Source organism: Cebus imitator, unplaced genomic scaffold (assembly GCF_001604975.1).
Source record: "Cebus imitator isolate Cc_AM_T3 unplaced genomic scaffold, Cebus_imitator-1.0 Scaffold57, whole genome shotgun sequence".
Lineage (NCBI taxonomy): Eukaryota > Metazoa > Chordata > Mammalia > Primates > Cebidae > Cebus > Cebus imitator.
Genome location: NW_016107372.1, coordinates 4,279,531 through 4,300,962, shown reverse-complemented (window position 1 = coordinate 4,300,962; position 21,432 = coordinate 4,279,531). Strand labels below are relative to the sequence as shown.

Below are 21,432 nucleotides of genomic sequence, written 5' to 3'. Positions count from 1 at the left end.
AAGTCCAAAGTTCTGAAGAAAAAAACTGAGAGCCGTAAGGTTTCCCTCAAGTGCTGGATACTATCAACTGTTGCTGGACATCCATTCCAAATCTTTTCTAATACATTTTCTTGCATTACAAGGGATAGAAAGATAAAAACTACATTGCCCAGACTCCTTTATAGCTGGATGTGAATTAGGTTCCCCCTAGGAGATGTGGAAGCCGGAAGTTTGGAAGAGATTCTCTTCCTGGTCTGTTGTTGCTGCCAAGCAGGAAAGCAGAAACTTGAATGTTCTGTTCACCAGTGTCTAGAGGTGGGGTGAGAGGCAGTGGTTACAACGCAGTTACAGCCTCCTGACTCTGGATCTCAGCTAGCTGTTAACCTTTGAAATTAGTGGTCTTGTGTGGTCCTAAGTTCTACCCTTCCAACTATTAGAGTAAGTGCCAAACTCTCTGTATCAGATTCCTTTCTGCTCAAAATATCTAGGGGGTTTATGCTTCTGCAGTGAACCCTGAATGATAAACAACTTATGTTTTGCTAACTGGTCTCTCTGCTCTTGTTTTCCCCTGCTATCTATTCTCTTCACAGCAGCCAGAGACATCTTAATGAAACATCAATCAGATCAACTTGCTTCCTTCCTTAAAACCATCCAGTGCCTTTACCTAACATGGAAGAGAAAATCTAGCCTCCTTCCATCTCTTCAAAGCCCTGCATATTCTAAGTCCCGCCTATCTCTCTGTCCTTATCCCTCAGCCACCTCCACTTGTTGGCAATGCTCCAGGCACATTGGTATTAACTCTGTTTCTTAAATACACCAAGCCTGTTCCACCACAGGGCCTTTTCATTTAAGATTCCTGTTAAGATGAGCTGCAGGTGTCTTACTGGGGGGCCTTCTCGGCCAAGAGCTCCTCTCTCTCCTGGAAACCCTGGGTCACCTCTAGAGCCATTGTAGCCACTCATACCAGGTTTGCCTCTGGGTCCAGGAGGCCCTGGGTACCCCTGCAGAAAACAAAATTATAAGTGAAGCATTTTTGCAAAAATATCATAACATGAAGTTTACACAATATGAATACTCAAATTATGGCAATTGTGATTCACACATTTACTATTTAGTTTTGTGAAACTTTCTCTCTACTCAAAAAGGCTATGTAGCATGTAAAATTAAAACCTAAATTTTTTTTAATATAACAAATTTAAATTAATTTAGTTTGTAGTACTCTGGGAAATTGAGGAAGGAACCTTCCTTAGAATCCTTAGAAATACTACAATGAATTATAAAGCCCCCCAAATACCTCTTTTTTTCCATTTCATTTTCATATCAGAAATAAGAGTATTAAGCTCACTTTCAATATTAGGACTCATGAGCAAATAAAAACATTCCTTATGAATATGAGTATACATTTATTTCTAGAACATTGTACTTGACATAACAAGTACACCTAGCTCATATTTTGACATTTTTTCTTTAACCTGTTTGAAAACGTTGCTTTCTAAGTAGTGTTTTGTTCTGGGAGTTACTGTACAAAATTTAAATGTGAAAACCCTTTCATGCACTAAAATGAGGAAAAATAAAAAGAGTTTGCTACATATAATGTATATTGTGAGCTATAATATATATTATATATAATATACATATAATTATATATATTTATTATACTATATATAATTATATATATTTTCTATAATTATCATATATAAATGTTATTAATATAATATACATTATATATAGCAATTATATATAATATGCTCAATATAATATATACTACGTATCATTGTGCATGATATATACTATATATGGCAAATATATTGATATATGTAAGATATATCATCTATAAGACAAAAGAAATGGGGGTCCAATTTCATATAATATGTATCTTACGTATCTTATATATATCGTACATCTTACATATACCTGATATCACATATAAGATATTATATATAAGGTATATACAATACATATCTTACATACAATATATGTCTGATATTTTATATAAGCTATATGTAAAATATAAGATGTAAATATAAGTGTATATACTATATATATATATATCTTACATATACAATATATTCGGTGCAAAAGTAATTGCGGGTTTTGCCATTAAAAGTAATGGCAAAACCCGCAATTACTTTTAATGGCAAAACACACAATTACTTTTGCACCAACCTAATATAGTCTATATATTGTTTATCTAATATATATCTTTTATATATGTAGATATATATGTATTATGGTGCTTGTGGTATACATAGCAAATGTTTGCTATATATAATATATATCTTGCAGTTTATATAAATACATGTTTTATGCATATATATGTGTGGTTTTAAGGATTTTGATGAGTGCTTCTGCCTTTTTTAAAAAGTGGAGAAAATTTAGGGATACTTACAGGTATGCCATCTAAACCTGGAAACCCAGGAACACCAGTTGGACCCTAAAATCCCAGAAAATAAAACAAAGATATAAACATCAGTAAATTAACAAGCTGATTTACTTAAAAACATGAACAACACCGAACAGTCATTGTCATCTATTTTTTACACTGATGAGTTTAAAATCCAACATTTAAGAACCAACTCTTGTACCTTTTTTTTTTTTTTTTTGTACTTGGGAAAGCAACTTGGCAGTACTGACTTCAGTAAATTATCCAACATGCTGTGAAAAGAAATCTAATGGCTCAGAATCTCGATCCTAGAGTAACAAACTCTTAAATGTGAATACAGGCAATTTATAGGATTATTTTTGCACACCTGCACTACCCAAAGTTGGGGTAGAATCTCAAGTGCTCATCAATAGGGAATAAAGTATACTTTTATTCATACTATGGCATATTATACAATATTTTTTAAGGAATAAGTTCAGTCCACATAGCCTGATTGGGAATGGTTTCTAGGACATACTGTTGAGTGAAAAGTGAAAGGCTCAGTGTGATGCATATAATAAATGTCATACAGATTTTTTAAAAAGCCATGAAACAATACAACTTCTCACTGGTACACACATGTATTAAGTGCATAGAAAGGTCTAGAAGAGCATGCTCCTCTGGAAAGGGGCCAAGAATGAGGATGGATTATTGCAGAGGAGTTCAGGTACTTCATTTATTATAAGGTTCAAGTATATAGTACTTGTGGTTATAAAACTCCAGTGCTGGCCAGGCACAGTGGATCATGCCTGTAATTATAGCACTTTGGAAGGCTGAGGCAGGCAGATCACTTGAGGTCAGGAGTTCGAGACCAGCCTGGCCAACAAGGTGTAACCCCATCTCTACTAAAAATACAAAAATTAGCCAGGTACGGTGGCGCACACCTGTAATCCCAGCTGCTTGGGAGGCTGAGGCAGAGAATTGCTTGAACCCAGGAGGCAGAGGTTGCAGTGAGCTGAGATCATGCCACTGCACTCCATCCAGGCTGGGTGAAACAGCCAACACAGTACGATTTCGTCTCAAAAAAATAATAATAATACAAAAATTAGCTGTACATGGTGGCACGTGCCTGTAATCCGAGCTACTCAGGAGGCTGAGGTGGGAGGATCACTTGAACCCAGGAGGCAGAGGCTGCAGTGAGCTGAGATCCCACCACTGCATTCTAGCCTGGGTGACAGAGCAAGACTGTCTCAAAAAACAACAAAACAAAACAAAATAAAAGCTGGTGCAGTAGTGCTGATGAGTGGTTCATGTGAATCTCCACATAAGATGTGGCTTACCTTATCTCCTTTGTCCCCTGCTGCTCCAGGAGGGCCGTGGTCCCCTTTCATTCCTTTCTCTCCTGAAAGTCCAATGGGTCCTGGGGCTCCCAGGGGCCCAATTGGACCCTGTGGCCCTGGTGGTCCTGGTGGACCCTGAGAAAGAAGATTAAAAAGAAATGGGGGGTGCAGTTCTTAACTACTGTCTTCTAACACAAATATATAGTCATTCAGGCCTACAGAAGACTTGGAAATTAGATTGCACAAACTCTGAAAACAGAAACAAATGGCTGGGCATAGTGGCTCATGCCTGTAATCCCTGCACCTTGGGAGGCTGAGACCCACGGTTCACTCAAGCTCAGGAATTTGAGACCAGCGTGGGCAACAAAATGAGACCCCCCCCCCATCTCTACAAAAAATAATAATAATAATAGAAAAATTAGCTGGGCATAGTGGCGTGTGCCTGTAGTCCCAGCTACTCTGGAGGCTGAAGTGGGAGCATCACTTGAGCCTGGGAAGTAGAGGTTGCAGTGAACCAATCGTACCACTGCACTCCAGCCTTGGTGACAGAGACAGACCTACCTATCTCAAAAAAATAAAAAATAAAAAAAAGAAAGGAAAGACCAGACAAGAGAAAAGGAAATGAAAAAAATAGATGAGAAAATGAATAATTTAATTAAAACATAAGAGTGACATTGCCCTTTTCAATCTGAATTAAGCTATAGGATAAATTTCAATTATTACACATGTGTATATATATGTGTGCAGTATGTGTGTGTGTGTACACAGAAACACATATATCAACTGATTATAGTTATCTTACTATTTTTATTGTGTCAATCACATTTAGAGATCTTGAGCTGTTTAGTGAAGCAAGACACTAAAAAACTAAAGTTTTATTTACCTTTATGTTTCCCCTGGATTATGTGACACAAACAGAGTAAGGGAAACTGCCAGGTCTTTTATTTATTTCAAATAACTAATGATTAGCCCTACTGAAGGAAAACATTTCTTTTTTGACTGCTTTTATCTAAGTTCTTAGTCATATTTGGATTTAGGCTCCACATCACATCAAATTTATGTAATCCAACTTTCTATGAATGAAAAGGCCACCTCTTGTTTGAAGTGAAGAAGCTTTACGGGGCTCCTACCTCAGAATTCATGCATCAGGGCCCTGCCCCATCTCCTTTCCAGAGTCTGGGCCTGGGCAGGGCCAGCAGCACCATCTAAAGTGACATCCCGATCAGGTGTGGTGGCTCACACCTATAACCGCACCACTTTGGGAGGCTGAGGTGGGTGGATCACCTGAGGTCGAGTTTGACCTGCAATTTTTGTACCTCTCAAAATTGTTCCAAAGATTTAAGAAAAATTATTTTGTAACTTCTTGCCCCACAAAACAGCATATATGACTGCATTCAATGAGCAAGGAAGTCTTGATGTATGGACAGAAAATCTTGGCAGGGTTCAGGAGATGTCTGCCCAGATCAGATGTCTTAGATCTCTAGGGTTGTCCCTTGGGAGTCCAGGGCCCTGAGCAAAATATATCCCGCAGAGTCCCATCTATATAAAAGCTAGAGTCACCTGAAATTAGCATTCCAGCTCTACTCTGGCAACCCAATGTCATGCAATCCCAAGAAGGAAATACTTCATGGGCAATAGAAAGTGTTCTGCTAAGCAGCTATCCTCCCGAAACCAGGGCCCAGCCACAGGGCCCCAGACAACCCCATAGCATGAAGGCCAGAGCTCCTCATGTGGTCAGCTCCACATTGAATAGAAAGCGAGAGAACACGCTGACAGGAAGAAACAGTAACCAAGACCCACCCAGTCCTGATCCACACTTAAGGTGTCACTTTTCAATATTTATCAATTATTATTATTATTATTTGAGACAGGGTCTCACTCTGTTTCCCAGGCTAGAATGCAGTGGTATGATCTTGGCTCACTGCAGCCTCCGCCTCCCAGGTTCAAGTGATACTCCCACCTCAGCCTCCTGAGTAGCTGAGATTACAGTTGCATGCCACCACACCCGGCTAATTTTTGTATTTTTAGTAGAGACTGGGTTTCACCATGTTGGCCAGACTGGTCTCGAACTCCTGACCTCAGGTGATCTATTCACCTCAGCTTCCCGAAGTGCTGGAATTACAGGTGTGAGCCACCATGCCCAGCTGGGATGTCACTTTAGATAGTGCTGCTGGCCGTGGCCAGGCCCAGACACCAGGAGGGAGATGGGGTGGGGCCTGAGGCATGAGTTCCAGAGCAGGAGCCCCATGAGAATAGTGCAAGATCATTCATCACAGTGCTATATGCAGTCGCAAGAGAAACCGGAAATCCAGGGGAAAGGCACCAACCTGAGACTCAGTGAATAAATTAGGGTGCCTTCAAACAGCACAACCCCACACAGCCTGACTTTATAGGGGTGCTCCAGGAGCAACACAGAGGACAAGAAGTCAATGAGGCCAACTTCTCCATTTGAGAAGTGAAGGAGGTACAGGTCAGGAACAGAGCGAGACCCAGCAAAGTGAAGGCAGCCAAGAAAGAGGCAGTTTCAGGTCAGTTACGCTGTGGGCACCTGGAACTTAACCCTGAGGGGAGCCCACATCTCACTGTTATCCCACCCTAGGGCAAGGGAGGGGGGTATTTGCCTCCTTGGCTCAGGGCCCCTGGTGATGGGTATGGAGTGCCTGCCAACTGTGCCTCTGGGGCTTTGAAAAAAGCCCTGGCAGACGCAGATGCCAGCAGCAGACGTCCCCCAGAGCCTGAGCACAGAAACAAAAGGTCTGAGGAAGATGTTGCAACAGCACGTGCAAGCCGCCAGCAAAGTTCATCTGTCCAGGCCAGCTTAGAACATCCTCCCCATGCTCATGAGGGAGAAACAGAGTGGCTGAGCACCCAGGCTATGCATCAGCCTCCTGGGTTTAAAGCCCAGGACCACGCTGACTCGCTGCGTAACCTGTGGTATGTTCTTTAACCTCTCTGTTCCTCAACATCTTCATCTGTCATGGCTCATGAGCATAAAAAGAATAATGCATGTAATGGCGTTTAGCATAGTGCCTGGCATAACAAATGCTAACTGTTGCTATTATATATTATTATTATAAATGGATAATTGTTCAATGAGAAAAACAAGCCACAGAATATTATGTCATATAATCCCATCAGTTGAGAAACAAACGAACAGACCTTCTCCCTAAACAGACTTTTATAAATGAACATTTCTAGTATATAAAAGAAACTGCATGTCTTAGAAGTGAAAACGTGAAAACACAAGCCAGGTCAATTTTACATTCTATTATGTTGGTGCAAAAGTAATTGTGGCTTTTGCTTTTTAAAAGTAATGGCAAAGACCACAGTTACTTTTTCACCAACCTCCATCAGCAAAAGTGACTTTATGATAAAGATCAATTACCACTTCTTGTTCACCGTTAAGTTATTAACTCGACAAACATGATTGACAGTCTTTAAAATCTGCCCAAATTTTACAAAACTATATTTTACATGTACTTTCTCTTTTCTTCATGCCTGTTCATCTTTGTTGAATAACTGCTATTTATTAAGTATCCATATAAATGCTAAAAGCTTAGAATTTTAAAGGAAACTTAAATACATAAATATGTATTATGAAAACGACAACAATAAAATACATAGTGTAATTACATGGGCACAAACCATTTGGGACATTGTGAGGGCTTATCAACTTACAATGGATAACTGCACAAATTCTAAACTACAATCTAAAAGGAAAAACAAGCAATGACTTCAGAGTACCTTTCTGTCTACCCTGTGTTAGAAATAAGATTGATTAATATAATTTAAAAGCTCCCATGTTTTCTAAATATAAAACTCAGGAAATAAATGCTTTTTCATTAAGTTTGGGAATTATCTTTTCATCTTGCATGCAATTTATACATAAACTTCCCCAAATTATCTTTTGTGAGTGCAGTACTTTACAATAATGTATTATTTAGATACATACAGATATGCATGCTTGAATATAAAAGGGTAAGTGAAAAAGAGACAGCTAATTAACTGACTATAAATCTCTTTAATGTGTTTCATTTTAGGCATGCAATACTAAATCCAGTGAGCTAATGGGAATTTTGCAGAGGGGGAAAAAGCAAGTGGGAATGTTTAACACAATGGTAAGAATAATAAAACTCCACTAAGTATCGAAAGGTGTCCTGATTTCAGAAAATGCCACAAAAAATACTTGTTTTTGTTTCTTGAGTCAAAGTGCGATGGTGTGATCTCGACTCACTGCAACCTCCATCTCCCAGGTTCAAGTGATTCTACTGCCTCAGCCTCCCCAGTAGCTGGGACCACAGGCGCACACCACCACCCCCATCTAATGTTTGTATTTTTAGTAAATACAGGGTATCACTCTGTTGGCCAGGCTGGACTCAAACTCCTGACCTCAAGTGATCCTCCTGCCTTGGCTTCCCAAAGTGCTGGGATCACAGGTGTGTGCCACCATGCTTTGCCCATATAAAATACTTTGGAGAAAAAAAAAGTAAAACAGGGGTTGGTTATTTGCATTACTGAAGGATGTTAACCCACTCCTCTCTCTCTGAATCTCCTCCCCTCTCCCAGCCTGCCACCCTGACCTCCCTGCACCAGAGTTCTAAACAAGCTCTGTCCTGTCCCAGGAGCCCCCGCTCTTTGCCTCTGGCTGACTCATCTCTCAAGGCTCTGATGGAAAGCTTCCCGTGCTCTCCTACCCCTGTTCTGGAGAATGAGATGCCTCTGCAGCAACACCCTCACCTGTGACTATCATCCTCTCTTTACTTGTATGTCCCTCCCAAACCCACACCCACCCAACCTCTGCTCCCAGAGGGCCAAGTTTAAGTGCCCAAGATCATGAAGGTAAGAAAGGCAGAGAACAACAAACACTTCAAAAAATAAGGCCAGTCCACTCCTACCCCATGGCAAGACAAGTGGCCCTCCATATTCCTGCTTCCCGATCTGAGGACTCAACTGACTCAGATGGAAAATATTTAAAAATTAATAAACAGAAAAGAAGAATACAACAAAAAACAAATTTTAAAATACAGTATAATAACTGTATACTGTACATAGCATTTACAAAGAATTCTAAATAACATAGAGATGATTTATAGTATTTGGGAGGATGTGCATGGATTATAGACAGATACTATGGAATTTTGTATCAGGGATGTGAGTCTCCAAGGATTTTGGTATCCACAGGGGAACTGGAACCAATTCCCCATGGATGCAAAGAGACAAGTGGAAATGTTTTCTTAGGTCTCTGACTTGTCTTCCTAGACCACTGGTTTACAGTAATTATGCAAAATGGCAATGATTCCACACAAAAGTGTGCAGAGTACAACTTCACACCATGAGCAATGACTCTGAATACAGGGATGTTGGTGTTTTTTGCCGTTGGTAGGTATTGTTATGCATTTATTTCAACCATATGAAACAGCAAATACTACCCCTACATTGCAAGCAGAAAAACTAACATAAATGTCTCCTTTCTACAGCCATGAAAACTTTGTGATGTTGTACTTATTGCTGTTTTTTTGTATTAATAAGGGTTTTGGTACATTATAGATTTTTAAAGGAAATACAGTAAAGCTTGAATAACAGCACGAAATCTGTCAGAAAGCTGCTCACCAAAATTTCCCAAACACCAATCTCTGAAATAGTCATTTGTTAGTTCACCTAATTTGAGTAAATAATTTACTCATGGCATACAGAAAATAATTCTATTTTCATTAAATTCTCTCATGTAAAAGAATGGGTCCGTAAAAGAAATTGTGCTTATAAGTAAATATTTAGGTTTACTTTTTGCATACGGTTATAATAGAATTAACTTCAGGACAAATAGATATAAACAGCAGGCCCATAAAAGATATTTTATAACCAGAGAATCATTAAATCATCACAGGAATTTTGCATCCTTAAAAAAAAAAAAATCTTTAAAGAAATGTTTCACCCAGTCCTAACCCGGTACTCTCCACCACAAAAAACAACCTGCTATAAACAGGCTGCTGTGCCAGATTCAGTCGAGCAAGAAGAAAAAAACCTCCCAGTGGAATGACTGGCTTTCAGCTGCTCCACATCCCTGGGTGTTTTGGCTACTGTGTGCGTGCAACTGCCTCTGCAGTTTCTGACTTTCGGTGTGAGACGGTGAAGTCAGAAGACAGAGCCGCTGAATCCGCAAATGGCAATCAGCTTGACAGCTGAGGAAACTTTGGCATGCCGTGTGAAGCCATTAGATCATCTCTTTCTTTCTACTCAAAGGCCAGATTGACACCATGTCATCAGACCTGTTATTTGCGCCTCCCTAGAGCAGCAGTAGGCTCTCGGGCCAGCTGTACAAATAAAGGAAGAAGGAGATGAGAAGAGACACAGAATGGCATGCCTCCCTGTCTTCTGAGGCCAGGGCATTCCTTTAGGATTTTGTCCCTTGTTGATGCCTAAGTCTAGAATGTCTCTTGAGCAGGGCTAAGATCAAATAACTTTTATTTCATAATAAGTTAGTAGAAGAGACCAAAAGATAAGAGGACACGTACTGCCTTTTTTAAAAATCAAAACCTTCAAATCAGCCTTTTTGGCTGGCAATGAACTGCTTGCCCCAGAGACCAAACCCAGTGGGGAATGACAAAAATCTAAGAAATCCTTCGTCATTTTATCGGTAGGAACATTAGGAGAAACAGCTACAAATAAATAACTGCAAATTTATGTACAGCCACACTTTTTCTGCCACGACTTCCTGCTCTTTCTCAGCCAGAAGCTGAATCAGTACAAAGTATTAATAAATGAATGAATAAGTCAACGAACAAGAAAGATGCTTTTCTTATACTAATTATACAGATTTTCCAAAATCACCCTTGAACTCTAAACCATGACTCCGATCATCAAAAACGTCATGGGAGAAGGAAGAAACGTATTAGGCTTGGTTATAGGTTATGTGCCTAGCTCCATATCTAATTTAATGCAACCAGCAACACTAAAAAATGCAGGCTATGATCCCCATATAGATGAAAGAAGGTGTAACTTATTCAGGTTCTCACACGTAGCAAGCTCAAATTCACACCTGAGCGTAGCACAATGGAGGGTCTGTACACTAAACCAAGCTCACGCCATGCCTGGAGTGACATTTCAATACCTTCAAGACTCTTCTTATTTTTACACTTAAAAACAATCTGTCCAGATAACCTTGATGCTCTTTTATAAAGTTTCCTTAGGAAGCAATGTCATTAATTGAATTAACTGAAGACCTCTATTTTTGTGGTTCCCTGTGGGTAATACCCACCATGGGCACCGAGGAAGGAGAACTGTCCAGACCCCAGGCACAATTAGTGCCTGAAGTATAACTTACAGCCCAAATATATCTAGCTTATATAATCATACTTATATCTAACATACTTAGTTCTATATAATCTTTCTATATCATCATATAGGTATTGTAGTCGGAGCTGTACTGACACATTTAGTGCTGATTTATAGAATCCTTCTATATAGCCATATAGTAGTTTGTAGTAGGAGGAATGCCTAGAGCAGTCATAAAGCAGAAGCAGTACGTGGGAAAACAGCCAGACCAGGACAAGAACCAAAGACCCAGGCGGTGGCGTCCCTGCTGGAAAGGGCATACACTGTACGGCAGGCCTGAAGCAAGATATCCTCCTGATAAAGGAATTCTCATACCTTGCATCCAGTTCCTGTGGAAAGTAAGCCTCAGGCCTGAGATCCTGGAAATAACCCCTCTGATGTGACCAGTCACAGCGGCTGTGCACCCTTGTCAGTCTTTTCTTGCTTCTGTGCTAGCTCAAATCATCCTCCCATAAATATCTTAAGAGAAGAGCACAAGTCTGTCAGCTCCCACTGCATTGGCTTACAGTATCCTTCTATTAGAAATCCTTTGATGTCTCTAGCCGCCAGATAAGAAGTGTTGCACACGACACCTGTTGCACACAGCCCACCTCCTTGCCTCAGTGACCTTAGGGGTGGAGCCCTTTTCTATACACAACCCTCTACTACTGCGCACAGCACTGCCCCCTACTGCGCATGGCCTACCTCTCTACCCAGGTGACATAATGGGGTGGCCCCCTCGATTGTGACTCATGTGATTATGTATGCCCTATTACTAAGCCTATAGATGATGACCTCACTAACGACCCTGTCCCCTGCTTGCACCTAATAAATACAGATGCTTCTGGGCATTTGGGGCCCCCGCTGATCTCTGCTCACAGGTAGTGTGGCCCCCCGAGTCCAGATGTTCTTCACCAGTTCTTCAGTGTCTTGTCTCTTTACTTCTCGGATCCTGCACCTCAGCACAGCATAAGGGACACCGCACGACCCTGTGGGGCCCTACAGCCCTACAGTTCTCAAATTTACCTTAGTAGTCCCATCCTATATTCCCACCTGTTTTCTAGAAACTTTCTTGCATCCTCCTCCCCTGTTAATTCATCACACATGTTGTGTTGGGTCAAAGCTGAGCTCAGCCCTCTGCCTCCTCCTTCCCTGTCACTGAAGAGTGTGACTGTTCCTTGCATCATCTAAGCTTGCCATCCAGCTGCCAGATTTGTCACCCTCTTTCCCTCATTCTCCATTTCCTTCTCAGGACCAAGGCGATCCCATCTCAATTTGAACCAAAAACCAAACCTCATGCTCCCGTCTTACCTCCCTCCCACTGCCAAGCACCTGGCCCACGGCCTTGTCATCTCTCGCATGGGTTCCACAAGCACCGATCTCCTTTGCCTCCTTAACCCTGGTCTTCCCCCCACTGCCCCATACAACTGTCCATGAATCTTCTTCAGTCTCCCCTTTCCTGGTGTCGTTGCTTTCACCAACACCTGCAATGGGTACAATCTCCTTTCCACACACTGGCCAACCTTATTCCCTGCGGTTTCCACACCCACAACCTCTACTTCAGTCACACTTGTTTCCCTGAGGTCGGAGGAGCCTTTTTTTACCTGTAGCTCAAATTCTGCCATCCCTCCACCAAAAATATAATGATCCTAACTATAGCAGTAATAACTGCCTCCATGTACGAATCTAGGCACAACATAATGGCGTATTAATACATTCTTCTCATGGAATCCTTACCACCCTATAAAGCAGAAAGTCAACCCTGTATCTATGACCTTATTCCCAAAGGAGGAAGCTGAGACTCAAAGACGTGATACAAAGGACCGGAGGCTGCATGGCTCTGACTTCAAGGTTTCTGCTTCCAATTAACCACAGTTCTCATCAATTTCACTCCCCTCCAAACTACACACCTACCCTAAAATAATTAATGACTAAATAACCTCATCATCTGCTGTTCATTACTGCCTTGTACGTGCTACTTTGCTTAATATCTGCTTGGGGTGATGTCTTCTAGAACACTTTTTCTTTTTTTTTTTTTTTGAGATGGAGTCCTGCTCTGTCACCCAGGCTGGAGTACAGTGGCACAATCTCAGCTCACTGCGACCTCCACCTCCCAGGTTCAAGCACTTCTCCTGCCTCAGCTTCCCGGGTAGCTGTGATTTCAGGCACCCAGTACCATGCCTGGCTAATTTTTGTATTTTTAGCAAAAGACAGGGTTTTATCGTGTTGTCCAGGCTGGTCTCAAACTCCTGACCTCAAGTGATCCGCCCGTCTTGGCTTCCCAAAGTTCTGGGGTTACAGGTGTGAGCCACTGTACCCGGCCTCTAGTACACTTTTTGTAGCCAGGGATTCATGCATGTTTTTATTTCTGCCCCAGCATCTTGGCCACTGTCTTGCACGGTATAAATTCTAAACATATACGCATGGATTACATGATCAATTAAAACTTCTACAGTTAAAATTAACAAATATTCTTTTAAATATGTTTCATCCTTTTTGAGTCTCATTATTCTTTTTCCATCATTACTATCACTGCCTTTTTCAATGCTTCCTGCCAAGGCTTGGTTGTAATTCAACCAATAAGCCACTGGGTGGCACTACAACATCACTCACAAATCCTTTGACAGCGCCTCCAGGGGCCTCCCCTATTCCAGGAAGAAGACCTGTTGGGCATCAAGAAGCATTATCAAAATAAATAACAAAAGGTGTTATCAACAGTAGACAATCCAGAGACGACTGCAGTGGCAGACTGTTTTCTTGTACCTTAAAGTGACCGCACCTGTTAACAATGAAACGGGGTAAACTGAGGGCTTTAGTCTGGAGTAACACTCATTAGAGATTTTCAATGTGTTCGTAAGAGGCAGCATGGTGGGAAGTTCTCTGCACTGAGAACCAGGAGACGTGGCTTTTCCACTGAACTACAAGGTCATCCCTTAGTCCAGGCCACTGAAGAATGGTTTTCCCATTTTAAAACACCGCATCTGTACCTGCTGTGGGTCCTAAACCAGGCTGGGGCTCCTGGTGAGCTCCTTGATGAGCTCCAGTCCATTGCCTCTGCCTCCTTCTTGCCTGCCCTTTTCTCCGGTGTCCCTGCCCCTTGGCCTTGCTGCGATTTGCTCCCACCTGTGACTTGTGTGCTGGCCCCTCTTCCTCCCGCTTGGAGGCTCCAGCCCAGAGCTCTTGAGGGCTGCCCTGGCTTCTTGTCACGTTCTCTCCAGAAAACACATCCATTTCCATGGGGTCAACTTCACCCACAGTCAAACAATCCCTCCACGTCCCTCCCTAGCCCAGATCTTTCTTTCTGAGCGCCAGTCACACACCAAATGACCTCAAGCTCTGCAAGTCCAGACCTGGACTCATGGTCACCCCTGAAACGTGCTTCCTGAGTAGCACCACCACCTACACAGCAGCTTACCCCTCTTCTGGGAGTCCCGCATGCCTGTCCCAACCGCCCCACAAGAGTCTCCTCATTCCTATCAAGTCTGACTCCCAAATACCTCCACCTCCCATCCACTTCCCTACCCTCCACACTCACCCCTCACTAAGCCCCCAGGACCTCCACCTGCATGACCACAGCAGCCTCCTAACAGGTTTTCCCCAACGTCACCTACCTGCCACCAGCCACATTCTCCAAACAGCACCAGATCACCTTACAATGTAAATCCAGCCTGCTTCTTCCCTCCTTAAAATCTTTGAAAGATTTATTAGGCAGGAAAACCTGTCTGCTTTTTCAGCGGAATTGCATGCTGCTGGGTTCCTTATCCACTGTGGTCAAACCTCTCGCTGGGCGCGTTTCAGTCCCTCAAACATGCCAGCCTGTCTCCTTCCCACCTCGGGGCTGAGCGGAGGCTGTTCCCCTTGTCTGAACACTTGTAGGGAGCTGAATGGCGCCACACACACACGAAAGATACGCAATGTCTGAATCCCAGAGCCTGTGACGGTTGCCTCACATGGCAAAAGACACGATCAAGTCTTGAGCAGAAGAGTTTCTCCTGGGTTATTTAGGTGGCCCACATGCTACCACATGCACGCTTCTAAGGAGGGTGCAGAGGGAGGTTGATGCGGACACACAGAGGAGCAGGCGTTGTGAAGCAGAGGCAGAGACTCTGTCTCTGGTTGCAGTGAGCCAATATCACACCACTGCACTCCAGCCTGGCCGACAGAGCAAGACTCTGTCTCCAAAAAAAAAAAAAAGAAAAAAGAAAAAAAAATTGTAAGATTGTGTTATAGAGAAAATAAGCACCTTGGAGGCAGCTGTTTGTGGGTTTCTTGTGAAATTGTTGAATATAATTGTTTGAAAGAAGAAATTTGCTTTTCTTTCCTAAACCCTTTATAATATTTCCTCATCTTAGCTGATCAGTCAGATGTTACATTTGTACTAAAGAGGTCTTCTTATACTCAGTGCACCTGTTTCACTGGCCCTTATTTCTTGCCAATAACAGGCTTATTTCTTGCCAGTAACAATAACAAGATCCCACCAGGAACTAAGGAATGCCAAGGACTGCTGATGCCACAAGAAATGGGAGGAGGCGAGGAGCAGGTTCTCCCCCAGAGCCATGGAGAGAGCCTGGCAGTGCCAGCAGCTTGCTTTTGGACTTCTGGCCTCTAGAGAATACATTTCTGTTGTATTAAGCCACCATGTATATGGTCATTTGTTACACAGCCATAGCAACTGACAAGGCTCCTCCTCCAGGCTGTGGCTAGGAGACTTCTAATTCTACCAGGTTCAAGCTCAAGTGCTAATCCACAGCTGCGTGTGCCCTGACCTGCTGTATGCTCCCATGCAAAGCAAGTCAGGGCACCAAATTGTCTACCTGGGGAGAGAGCAAGGACTTTTGTCTTGTCTTTTCTCTGATGTGACTGCCTGGTGCTCATCAGGCACCCAGCAATAGTGGCCAGAGGGGAGTCTTATCTGTCTCTCTGCTCCGTGCTGATCTCCAGGCTGCAGGGATTTTTTTCTCTATCACTGGGGCCTCCATGGCCTGTTTGGATGCCTGGCATGTGGCAAGTGCCTGATGGTTACTTGCTGAATAAATGGAAAGGCATTATTATTGGTATTATTATTCGTTGCAGTTACGATTGGGGGACAGAGGCTGAGTGCAGTGGCTCATGCCTGTAATTCAAGCATTTTGGGAGGCTGAGGTGGGCAAATCTCTTGAGGCCAAGAGTTCAAGACCAGCCTGGTCAACATAGTGAAACACTGTCTTTAGTAAAAATTTAAAAATTAGCTGGGCATGGTGGTGTGTGCCTGTAATCCCAGCTACATAGGAGGCTGAGGCAGGAGAATCGCTTGAACCCAGAAGGTAGAGGTTACAGTGAGCTCAGATCATGCCACTGCACTCCAGCCTGGGTGACAGAGCAAGACTCCATTTTGAAAAAAGGAAAAATTGTGTTATAGAAAAGAAAAATAAGCACCTTGGAGGCAGCTGTTTGTGGGTTTCTTGGCAAATTATTGAATATGATTGTTGGAAAGGAGAAATTTGCTTTTCTTTCCTAAAATCTTTGTAATTCCTCACCTTAGCTAATCAGTCAGATGTTACATTTGTACTAAAGAGGTATTCTTACACTCCGCGCTTTCTATTTTCCTATGTAATAGAATATTTCTCCCAAACTGCTCACTGCTTTTGAGTGCGCCTGTATCGCTAGCCCTTATTTCTTGCCAATAACAAGGCTGCCGGGCGCTGGTGATGACCTTGCTCCTCTAGAGTTCAGCATGGCCCGCATTTGCTGAGCTCTGCACCAGCCTGGCCTGGGTCATGCTGGGTCACGCGGCTTGGCAGTTGTTGCTATGGAATTGAACTCCACATGAGAAGACCAAAGGCCCTGCTGCCAATCACTGACAAGTTAATGAGATGACTGACCAGGACAGATGTGCCCAAACCTGCCTTCAGACCCAAACCGCAACGAGGGTTCCCAGGGCAGAGTCTGTTATGTTAGCTCTATACGTAGGCTTGGTCTGTTTGGAAAATAAGTTATACATTCTACAATGTAGCAGGCAGATAAAAGCTTCTTCTCTCCCTCTTCTCATGCACAGATACTGGATTTAAAGAGATATTTCTCAGCCTACTGAAATGATGTTAGTTAGTTGGGGTTATTTTTCCATATAGACATCAGCTGCTGCTCCTGCTTCTACTATAATTTATTAACAGGCCAAATAGTATTAAATGATAGGCAGGGATCCTTCGTTTACTCTCTAGGCCTCCCAAACCCTGTTCAGAAATCCTTACTCAAGGCTAGGCGTGGGGGTTCATGCCTGTAATCCCAGCACTTTGGGAGGCTGAGGTGGGTGGATCACCTGAGGTCAGGAGTTCAAGACCAGCCTGGCCAACATGGCAAAACCTCGACTCTACTAAAAATACAAAAATTAGCCAAGCACGGTGGGGGTGCCTGTAATCCCAGCTATTCAGGAGGCTGAGGCAGGAGAATCGCTTGAACCTGGGAGGTGGAGGTTGCAGTGAGCTGAGTCAGCACCACAACACTCCAGCCTGGAAGAGAGAGACTCCATCTGAAGAAAAGAAGGAAGGAAAGGAGAGGGGAGGAGAAGGGAGAGGGAACGGGAGGAAAGGGGACAGGGGAGGGAAGGGGAGAGGAGGACAGGGGAGGGGAGGGGAGAGGGGAAGGGAGCAGTGGGGAGGTTCTCCTGCCAAAGGGAAGGGATGGGAAGGGGAGGGGGGAGAGGGGAAGGGAAGGGAAGGGAAAGGGAGACAGATGGAGGGATGGAGGGAGGGAAGGAAGGAAGGAAGGAAGGAAGGAAGGAAGGAAGGAAGGAAGTCCTTACTCGGGCACCTACACAGACATCCTATAGCTGGAGATTCATTCAGCATTTTTTTAAAATTTTCCATTCTTCAGAAATCAAGGTTCCTGTTCTTGACATGGGCGGACACTTTAACAAGCTAAGCCCAAATTTGAATGGGCTGAATTTTACTAGGAAGTATGTTTAATTGCTAGACACTAGGTTTAAAAAAAAAAAATCTGAATTCTGATGCCTTTAAATGACAAATGCACTGTACAGCTCCCAGTGGTCCCATCCTCCCCATTACCACATTCAGGTCACCAGCTGTACCCCAAGGGCATATGAGTCTACCACCTCAGACAGGGATGTCATTGACCAGGGAATTCTCCAATAGCGACAACAGGAGCCAGAGAGTTCTTGGAGCAGGAAGATGTAGCAAGAAAAACAAAAAAGCAAACCCAACAAGCTCAGGGGTTGCAAGAAGACCAACTTTGCCAACTTCCAGTTGTCAACAGAACTTATTTACATCAAAATGGAACACAATTGACTTCAGTGAACTTTGGGGACATAAAAATTATTGTTCTAAACTATTTATCAGGCTACAGGTAGAAAGTGTCCTAAAACACAGCTGTGTGAGTGATAATGAGACTGAACTCCGAGTGCAAGTAATTCAATGAAATGAAAAATGTTAAGAGCAATTAAAGTTTCCCAAGTAAATTCCATTTTTATCGTGGAATGCAAGCTCTTAGGAGTCTAAGGGATGAGTGAATAAGATCGCAAGGACATACTTGCATTTTTTTAGTGATTTGAAATTCTCAAAAGAAAGAATTGCTCACTCACGATTGATTTTGGTTTTCAAACCAGAATATCTAAGACAATTCTTAACTTTTAAGCCATTTGACCTCCGTGTTTGTAAAACCACCACATCAATTGGTTTTGTTAATTTCACAGTTGTTAAACTTCCTTGAATGGAAAACAACATGGATCTATTTTATTCTGGGGAAAAAACTATGGACAGTGTCTTTATTATCATCCTTGTTACTAAAGTAGAATTTATAAAAGGCCCCCATCCTAATTTTTAAGGACATGTAATTTTCTCTGCCAGGATCCCAGTATTAAACACCGAGAGCTTCCTCCCTTGAAAGTGACGAAGAATAATGGAAAATCCTTCCTGATACACCTGAGTCACACCCTTAGAGACGAGCCATATGAAATGTTCAGGGAAATAAATTAAATAGCTGTTATATATGAAAACCCATGCCCATATCACAGAACCATGGGCTGCTAAAGCCAAGAGGGACAGACCAGTCCCCTCTGGGACAAATTCCCTTGTCCCACATGAGGGCTCTGAACCTGAAAAAGATCAAAGAGGCAAGCTCCAGTCCCGTCCCCTCAGCCTGGAGCCACTGTACCTTAAAAGATCCAAGAGCTGCAACCCTCTTATTTGTTGCTGCTGCTCAAAGTGCTACCTGAAATTCACAAGGGAATTTGAACTATGTGAGATTACTCATGTCATAACCACTTAAATGCTAGTGTGTGGCGAGAAAGTCTAGGGTTGGGGAACAGACTCCCCACTAATTCTGTCCCCCTCTTCTCTTGGGTATGGGAGATTCTCCTACAGAGCCCCTGCATGCTGGCCTGACCACCAGCTCAGCTCCCAAATCCTGTCCATTCTGGAATCTGAATTTTTTTTTTGGAGACAGAGTTTCACTCTTGTCAACCAGGCTGTAGTACAATGGCATGATATTGGCTCACTGCAACCTCCGCCTCATGGGTTCAAGCGGTTATCCTGCCTCAACCTCCTGAGTAGCTGCAATTACAGGCACCTGCCACCACACCTGGCTAATTTTTTGTATTTTTAGGAGAGACAGCGTTTCACCATGTTGGCCAGGCTGCTCTTGAACTCCTGACCTCAGGTGATCCACCCACCTCGGCCTCCCAAAGTGCTGGGATTATAGGCGTGAGCCACCGTACCCGGCCCCTAAATTTTAATTTCTGTATATTAGCTGCCTGTTATGTGCTGTCTACTGTGATCATCTCAAAGTACAAAAAATGACCCCCAGTTTGCAAAGGGGAGAAGTGAAGTAGGCAAACTGTATTTCAAGGGTGTCCACAATGGGTCAGGAGTCAGGATCAACATTTTACACATGTTCTCATGACCACCTTCAAGGAGTGTCTGCTTGCAATCTAATCAGTAAAGTCAGGCACAGTCACACTCAAATCCAGCCAGAGCTACAGGGCAGGGCAGGACAAGTACTGTGGAATAGAAGCAGGTAAGCAGCCTGCTAGGGGGTCCCAGCGGGAGATACTGACACTGGCTGCTATGAGCAGAAAGGCCTCATGGTTTGGCATCTGCACTGAGCTCCTTTGAGAACACGAATGACGTAACAGAAAAGCACAAAGAAGTGGAGATACTCAGGTGATCTTCAAGAGTGAATGAGTGGCCCAGCTGCTGCAGCTGGAAAGCATCAAAGGCGCAGTAACAGGGATTACAGATGAAGACTCATGCTGCGGCTAGACTGTGGGCCTCCAGGGGTACATTGATGGGGCTGGACTTTACTTGGCAGACATCAAAGGAAGCCCCCACTTGGTTTTCCACCTTTGACGGTCCCCCCCACCTCTAACTCTAGCTCTCCTTGCCAGTTAAATTGCGAATCATGGCTGTTCCTCAGCACAGAACCAGCCTTGCCTGTCAATAATTGCTTTAGACACAGTAGTTTTGACGTGGGGGTCGATCAAACTACCTACCTGGGCATTAACCCATATGAGAGAAACCCTTTCCTTCTTAGGAATACCCCGCTATGCTACTCTTGGGCTGTGCAGCCTCAGGCAGATCCCTCAAGTCTCAGGAATTGGGTATATTCCTATTCTGATAGTCCCACTTACGATGTCACTGCAGCTCAGAAGCTGGCCGGCTGCTGAGGACTTGAGGGTGCAGCCTTCCCAAACCATCTTCCGTTATGTACAAGCTATGCTCCCAAATCCTCGGCTGGAAAATGTCACAGCGACTTGTAGCCTTCCCATGGAAAACCCATCCACCCCAGGAAGGGCAGAGGCTCCCTGGTGTGGCACACACAGCTCTCCCTGACCATGCAGACACAGAGACACCCACAACAGAATCTCCGCTCAGTACCAGGAGCCTTTACCATCCAGAGGCTGCCTTAGAGGGTGGAAAGTGCATTGTCTAAACATGTAATGGCTTGTGCTTGTTTAACAGCCCAAGGACACAGAAGAGAAGGATCAATCGGGGTACATGCAAAGAAACCCAGGCTTGGTCAGATTAAAGTGGCAACCAGAGTTTACAAAGTGATGCTACAACCCAGCAGTTGGTACCTTCATGTAATCATCTTTCCATGACAGTGGAATAAATGCCGGGGTTGAAGCCAGACACCTGAGTATGATTCCGCATCCTAGCAAGTTATTTAGAACTGTTGGGAATTCCATTTCCTTTCTCTGAAGGGTAGAAATAATAATACTTGCATCACAGAGCGGTGGTGAGATTAGAACAGGGCTTCTGAAGCTTGGCACAGTTGGCATTTGGGATAGATAATTCTTCAGCATGGGGACTGTCCTATGCATTGGAAGATCTTGAACAGCGCTTCTGACCTCTACTTGCTGGATCCCCTTTCTGCTATGTTTTAGCAGAGAGCTAAGTTTTAGCAGAATGAGGCTGAGAGTAAACAACTCTCACATTGGGGGACCCGCCA

The 21,432-nt window shown here is 43.4% G+C and overlaps 1 protein-coding gene across 5 annotated transcripts in view; it reads right to left on the bottom strand.

Annotated features, from left to right (window-relative positions):
* COL4A4 (collagen type IV alpha 4 chain) overlaps positions 1-21,432 on the bottom strand; it is a 186,428-nt gene that overhangs the window by 138,113 nt on the left and 26,883 nt on the right. For all 5 annotated transcript variants that reach the window (XM_037738747.1, XM_017529106.2, XM_037738746.1 and 2 more), the window contains exons 5-7: positions 3,682-3,816; positions 2,369-2,413; positions 864-980 (exon numbers count right to left, since the gene is read on the bottom strand). In XM_037738747.1, the coding sequence (XP_037594675.1) occupies positions 864-980; positions 2,369-2,413; positions 3,682-3,816 (297 nt within the window). The remainder of the gene's footprint in view (positions 1-863; positions 981-2,368; positions 2,414-3,681; positions 3,817-21,432) is intronic.